Source organism: Bidens hawaiensis, unplaced genomic scaffold (assembly GCF_021521415.1).
Source record: "Bidens hawaiensis isolate Kalapana, Puna unplaced genomic scaffold, B.hawaiensis_p1.1 tig00005195_1, whole genome shotgun sequence".
In the NCBI taxonomy this organism is placed as follows: Eukaryota; Viridiplantae; Streptophyta; class Magnoliopsida; order Asterales; family Asteraceae; genus Bidens; species Bidens hawaiensis.
In genome coordinates, this window is record NW_027491335.1 from 780,613 (window position 1) to 787,732 (window position 7,120).

The 7,120-nt window shown below is 38.5% G+C and overlaps 2 protein-coding genes across 2 annotated transcripts; both read right to left on the reverse strand.

Moving 5' to 3' along the window:
• Positions 1-1,858: 1,858 nt before the first annotated feature.
• LOC143629365 (uncharacterized) lies at positions 1,859-4,880 on the reverse strand. The gene is made up of 4 exons (XM_077098657.1): positions 4,055-4,880; positions 3,169-3,976; positions 2,806-3,089; positions 1,859-2,331 (listed from the first exon to the last, which is right to left on the reverse strand). The coding sequence occupies exons 1-4, from the start codon at positions 4,878-4,880 to the stop codon at positions 1,859-1,861; spliced, it is 2,391 nt and encodes a 796-aa protein (XP_076954772.1).
• Positions 4,881-5,952: 1,072 nt separating this feature from the next.
• On the reverse strand, positions 5,953-6,609 carry LOC143629366 (uncharacterized). The gene has a single exon (XM_077098658.1). The coding sequence runs from the start codon at positions 6,607-6,609 to the stop codon at positions 5,953-5,955; it is 657 nt and encodes a 218-aa protein (XP_076954773.1).
• Between the last annotated feature and the right edge of the window lie 511 nt (positions 6,610-7,120).

Here is a 7,120-nt window from a genome sequence, read left to right on the forward strand (position 1 = left end):
CTTGGTTTTGTCAAAAATTTATTAAAGGCTTAACGGTCTTTTATTTATTATTTTTTTTTTAATTTTTTTTGACACAAAAATTAAAATTTGGAGAGATTTTTTGAAAATATTTTATTGGACAAAACAAAGTTCAAGTAAACCCTTCACCACACTTGAATCTCACATTGCCCTCAATGTGAAAAGATATATAAAAATGCAATACAAAATGTAGGAAAAAGATGAAAAGTAACTCCCCTATATGCCGGTGGCCAATGGTTGCGTCCGAAATCCACACTTCTCTTCCAGGTAGATGTTTCAACGAAAGAAGCAACAACCATCCAAACAAACATAAAAAGTCATAAAAATAAGAATATATAACGTCTAGATTGGGCATGGAACAACTGGTACCCCAAATATGTTGAAAATTGTCTAGACATTTCCTTAAAAAGATTTTTTTTTATAATAAAAACTATGTGCAAGTGCCAAGTTTTTGGTTAAGGGTCCTGGCTAAACCCGAGACTTTCTTTCAAGGGTACTTGGAATGGAGGAGCATTACCTCCGAGACGGTTCCGGTTTGTCCATCGACATAGAGTTTTTAACGATGACCATTTACTTTAAATAAGTGACCATCTCCATTTTCGATTTCCACGGTCCTGTAATCAAAAACCTTCTTTACCAAGTATGGGCCTGACCATCGAGATTTAAGTTTTCCAGGAAATAAACACAACCTAGAGTTGTAAAGCAAAATACGATCACCCGTTTTGAAATCTTTGTGTTCTTTCAAACGCTTATCGTGTAACAACTTAGTGCGTTCCTTGTAGATTGTGGAATTCGCATAAGCTTGATTTCTTAATTCCTCTAGCTCATGAATTTGCATGAATCGAGTCTCGCTCACATCGACCAAGTCAAGATTAACGGCTTTCAACGCCCAGTATGCTCGGTGCTCCAATTCCACAGGAAGATGACAAGCTTTTCCATAAATCAACCTAAAGGTGTGGTACCGATAGGAGTTTTATGAGCGGTTCGTAAAGCCCATAATGCATCATCTAGCTTTTCAGACCAATTCTTGCGATTTTGCCCGACTGTTTTCTCAAGAATACGCTTAATGCCCCGGTTAGTAACTTCAACTTGCCCATTGGTTTGTGGGTGGTATGATGTTGAAAATCTATGGTGGACACCATAGCGAGACAAGGCTTTTTCCATTTGGGCATTGCAAAAGTGGGTCCCTCGATCACTAATTAAAGCTTTTGGGGTACCGAATCGTGAAAACAGCTTCTTAAGGAATTTGACAACTACCCTAGCATCGTTGGTGGGTAAAGCCTGAGCTTCTACCCATTTTGAAACATAATCGACAGCAACTAGGATATACCGATTTCCAAATGAAGTCGGGAATGGTCCCATAAAGTCAATCCCCCAAACATCGAACACTTCACAAACTTGTATGGCCTTTTGAGGCATTTCATCTCGTGCATAAATGTTGCTTGCCCGTTGGCATGCATCACAAGATTTTACAAGGTCATGAGCATCTCGAAAGATGGTGGGCCAGAAGAAACCGGCATTAAACACCTTCTTTGCGGTGGATGTGACCCCATGATATCCTCCTGTGGGTCCTTCATGACAATGTTGGAGGATTTTGGTTGCTTCATCTTTGAATACACATCGACGAACGACTTGATCGGCTCCGATCCTGAACAGTAGTGGATCTTCCCAAAAATAATACTTGAGATCAGAAAAGAATTTTTTACGCTGCTGATGTGTTAAACCTTTTCGCATGATACCACATGCTAAATAGTTTGAATAATCGGCAAACCAAGGGCACTCATCTTCTTTTTCTTTCAGAATCGTTTGAATGTGCATAAGAACCTCATGGGGGAAATTGTCATTTATGTGAGACCCCAGTGGTTCGTGTGAAGCTAAGCACTCCAAACGCGAAAGATGATCGGCGGCGACATTTTTCTGCACCCCTTTTATCTTGAATTTCGATATCAATTTCTTGAAGTAGCAAGACCCAGCGGATTAGTCGAGGCTTTGCATCTTGCTTTTTGAAAAGATAGCGAATGGCTGCATGGTCGGTGTAAACGATGGTTTTTGAAAGAACAAGATAAGATCTGAATTTGTTGAAAGCAAACACTACGGCCAACAACTCATATTCGGTGATTGTGTAGTTTTCTTGTGCATCGTTGAGAGTCTTGCTGGCGTAGTAGATTGGATGAAAATGCTTATCTTTCCTTTGGCCTAGAACTGCTCCTACAGCAAAATCGTTTGCATCACACATGATTTCGAAAGGTAATGTCCAATCTGGAGCAACCATAATCGGAGCATTGATAAGTTTATCTTTCAAAAAGTTGAAAGCTTTCAAACATTCATCAGAGAAAATAAATGGTGCATCTTTTTCAAGGAGTTGGGTAATTGGTCGAGCGATTTTAGAAAAATCTTTTATGAAGCGGCGATAAAAACCCGCATGACCAAGAAAACTCCTGATTGCTTTGACAAATGTTGGAGGTGGGAGTTTGGAAATTGTTTTGATTTTTGCCCTGTCAACTTCAAGTCCAGCTTGAGAGATCCTGTGACCAAGAATGATGCCTTCACGAACCATGAAATGACATTTTTCCCAATTAAGAACGAGATTTACTTCTTCACATCTTGTCAACATTTTTTCCAAATTCTTAAGACAATGATCAAAAGAGTCTCCAAAAACAGAAAAATCGTCCATAAAGACTTCCATTGAGTGCTCGATCATCTCGTGGAAAATGGCTACCATGCAACGCTGAAAGGTGGCAGGTGCATTGCATAGCCCGAAGGGTATTCGCCGGTAGGCAAATGTACCATAAGGGCATGTGAATGTAGTATTTTCCTGATCTTCAGGAGCAATGGGAATTTGAAAATAACCAGAAAAACCGTCAAGGAAGCAATAGAACATTTTCCCAGACAAACGTTCAAGCATTTGATCAATGAAAGGAAGTGGAAAATGATCCTTCCTGGTGGAGTCATTAAGCTTACGGTAGTCAATGCATACTCTCCAGCCTGTGACAGTTCTCATAGGTATAAGTTCATCTTTCTCGTTCATTATCACAGTCATTCCTCCCTTCTTGGGTACAACTTGAACCGGGCTTACCCAAGGTGAATCAGATAGGGTAGATTAACCCTATATCAAGGAGTTTGATTACTTCTTTCTTCACGACATCTTGCATGTTGGGATTCAGACGCCTTTGATATTGAAATACAGGTTTGTAGTCTTCCTCCATGAGGATTTTGTGGGTGCAGAAAGAAGGACTAATGCCTTTGCTATCTATAATTTTCCATGCGATGGCTTTCTTATGAAGTTTGAGAACATCGAGCAACTTTTTCTTTTCATCAATCGACAAGTTAGCTGAGATGATCACAGGGAGTTGAGATTCACCTTCCAAGAAATCATATTCTAGGTGATCTGGTAGTTCTTTTAATTCCAAGATTGGTGGTTCCTCAGTGGATGGTTTAGCTTTGTTTTCAAGTTTGATATCGACAACTTCGAAAACTTCTTGTGGTGAAGACATTTCTTGGTCCTCCAATTTGATGACTTCTTCGACGATGTGATCCTCTCGAATGGGTTCAGAGATAGGTTTTTTGAGAATTTGTGTATCAAGAGCATTCGAGATGGAGGAATTCCTCACATGGAAACTCACAACAGAATCAATAACATCGATGCAATAAAGTGAATCATCATGGTGTTGTGGGTGCTGCATGGATCTACCTATGTCGAATGTGACCTGCTTATCATTTACTCTAAGAGTTAGTTTTCCCGTGCAAACATCAATGAGTGCTCTAGCCGTGGCTAGGAAGGGTCTCCCTAATATGAGGGGAACATTCTTGTCCTCATCCATGTCGAGGATCACAAAATCTACTGGGAACACGAACTTGTCAATTTTGACTAGCATGTTCTCAACAATACCCCGAGGGTATTTTATGGAACGATCAGCTAACTGGATGCTCATGCGGGTGGGTTTTGGTTCACCTATCCCTAATTTCGCAAAAACCGCATAAGGCATCAAATTGATACTAGCTCCTAGGTCGGCTAGGGCATTGCTAACAGACAAACTTCCTATAAGGCAAGGAATAGTAAAACTCCCTGGATCAGTCATTTTCTCTGGAAGCTTGTTTTGCAGAATGGCTGAACATTCTTTGTTCAACATGACATGAGATAGCTCCTCCAACTTCCTCTTGGAAAGAACATCTTTCAAAAATTTGGCATATTTTGGCATTTGTGAAAGTGCTTCAACGAATGGAATGTTGATGTGGAGTTGCTTGAATAGCTCGAGGAATTTTCCGTATTGAGCCTCCAACCTTTCTTTCTTCAAACGCGTTGGATAAGGAATTGGAGGAATATAGGTTCTGACTTGTTCCTTTGGTCGTGCGGTACTTGCTGGGACTAGCCTCTCTTGCACCTCTTCAGGAATCTCAGTCTCCTTTTCCGTGACCACTGGTTCTGAGGTTGGTTCGGTAACCATAGTGGTTCTGCCACTCCTCAAGGTGACTGCATTTACAGCTGCATTCGGGTTGTTTACTGTGTTGCTTGGAAGGCCACCTGGTTGTCTTTCAGAGAATAGTAGAGCAAGTTGCCCCACTTGAGTCTCAATGTTTTGCAAGTGTGCCCTCTGATTCCTTAGCTCTATCTCATTCTTTTGGAATCTCTCTTCGGTTAGTCGGTTCCTTTGCTCAGCTAGTTTGTTTGCAGTTTCAGTGATAGCCAACAATTGTGTTAGAAGACTATTTGTTGTGGTTTCGTTGGTTGTTTGTTGACTGGTACTTGGCTCTTGGTTATGGTATTGGGGCTTGGGTTGGTAGGTTTGGTCAGAGGTGGATCCAGGAATTTTTTTCGGGTGGTGCACAAGTTTTATATGTTTCAGTTTCACCGAGTCGGTCATATAAAATTCCGGGTTGGTTTGAGGTCCGATCGGTTCGATGGTTCGGGAAAAGTTCATTACATAATAAAATTACGATAAAATAATAAAAGAGACACCGTCATTAGAAATTAAAAACACATAATATCAATACAATAGTCTTTACGAATTAAAAAAAATGCTTATAGTTGTTCCCTACGAGTCTTCATCTTCATCTTTTGAAATCGTTGCATTACTTCTTCAACCGAAACTTGTTGGAGGAATTCCCTTTCAATGTAACAAATGTAAGAATCGTTCATGTATTCATCACCCATCCTATTACGCAAATCCGTTTTCACATTCTTCATTGAATAAAAACATCTTTCAACACTTGTCGTTGCAACCGGCAAAACTAATGATAACTTTATTAAACGATACACTAACGGATAATTAATGTGTAATCTTGTTTTCACCATCATTTTAGCAAGATCACCTAAGCCACTCAAGTTGGCAAACCGCTTATCTTCTTTCACGTTAGTAATGTAGTGGCCAAGTTCATATGCAAGCTTCTCCTTTTCATCAATATCAAAATCGCATGGATACATCTCGGCCAAGTTTAACAAGTTTACTTTACTAAAGGCACTAAAATTACAAGACGGGCTCAAAGAACTCATATTAGTAAGCAATTTAGTGGTGACCTCATTAAAGCGGCTTCTAAGCTCTTAAATTTGCATATCGAGAAACGTGTTGAAATTATTAACCACATAGTGATGACGATTGGTGATACCGGTCTTCTTTCTTTTAAATATCGGGTCAACATACTCGGCTTCCATATCGACCACTTCAATTTAATATTTTTCACAAAAATATGTGACATCTTCCAAAAGTGAGTCAAAACCTTCAAGTCGATATCTTTTTAGGCCTTCTTCAGTTAACTTAACTAGCTTAACTGCATTCAACATATCTTGATCTTTTCTTTGAAGTGCTTGACATAATGTGTTAGTAACACCCAAGATGTATTTCATCAAATGTAAATAAAATACAAAATTAAAAGTTTTCATGAATTCTTGAAGCCCACGTGATTCATTTTGGTGATTTGAAAACTCTCCTGATTTTTCTATATATTCAAGGACGTCTCAATAACACTAGGATATAAAGTAAGCAAACGGAGAATTGTTTTTTCATGAGAACTCCAACGTGTATCCCCAGCTCTTGCAAGTGACAATTCTTGATTCTTTTCACTTCCGGTTTCAACTTCCGAATTCAATCCCAAACTTTCTCTTTGACTTTCTCTTAACAAATCTATTCTTTTACAAGATCCACCAACAACATTTACTAAATTTGATAATTCTTTATAAAGTCTGTAAATCTCATAATGTTTGGTTGCAAGGCCCACAACAACAAGTTGAAGTTGGTGAGCAAAGCAATGAACATAATATGCTGAAGAATTTTCTTTCAAAATTAAAGCTTTCAAACCATTAAACTCACCAGACATGTTGCTTGCACCGTCATATCCTTGGCCTATTACCCTACCAATACTCAAATTGTGGCGAGCAAATAATTCATCAATTGCAGCTTTAAGAGATAACGCGGTTGTTTCCATAACATGAACAAGGCCAATAAATCGCTCATTCACAAATCCTAATTTATCTACATATCTTAAAACCACGGCCATTTGTTCTTTTTTAGAAATATCTCTCGATTCAAATATCCTCTTTAATACTTCTTCTGCAAAACAATTACAAAGTTCTTTATGGATTGATGGAGACGTCATTTGATTATTCCCGGGAGCATTACCTAATATAAAATATCAATTTCTTCACTTAGTTCTCCAAACACTTTTAAGAACTCAATAAAATTTCCCCTGTAAAGAGATTCTTCAGACTCATCATGACCATGAAAAGCTAATGAACCATTCAACAATGCTTTGGTAAGTCTAGCCGAAGCATGTAATTGGATTCTATATTGTTTTTTATGTATATCTGTTCCTTTATCAATGGCCACATGTATAGATTGAGCTTGGTTAAGTAAGTTTTCCCCCTTTTTACGTGCTTTGTTGTGAAAACTATTGATTTTACCAACATGATTGCTAAATTTCTCCCGACACCTATTCCAACATCGCAATCCTTCACTTAGAAATGCATCATTTTGTTCACTTTCCTTAAACAAGTAACAATGCAAACAATACACTTTATCCGCTTTGACACTATATTCCAACCAATTTCCAAATTCACTAGTGTACCATTCCTCATTAAAGCGTCTTAATTTACCACTAAAATTTGTTA

Coding starts and splice junctions, on each gene's coding strand:
- LOC143629365 (XM_077098657.1), bottom strand. CDS start 4,880: ATGACCGACTCGGTGAAACTGAAACATATAAAACTTGTGCACCACCCG. Junction 3,977..4,054: donor TATTCCTTGCCTTATAGGAA/GTTTGTCTGTTA, acceptor TTGCGAAATTAG/GGATAGGTGAACCAAAACCC. Junction 2,332..2,805: donor TACATTCACATGCCCTTATG/GTACATTTGCCT, acceptor AATGTTTGAAAG/CTTTCAACTTTTTGAAAGAT.
- LOC143629366 (XM_077098658.1), bottom strand. CDS start 6,609: ATGACGTCTCCATCAATCCATAAAGAACTTTGTAATTGTTTTGCAGAA.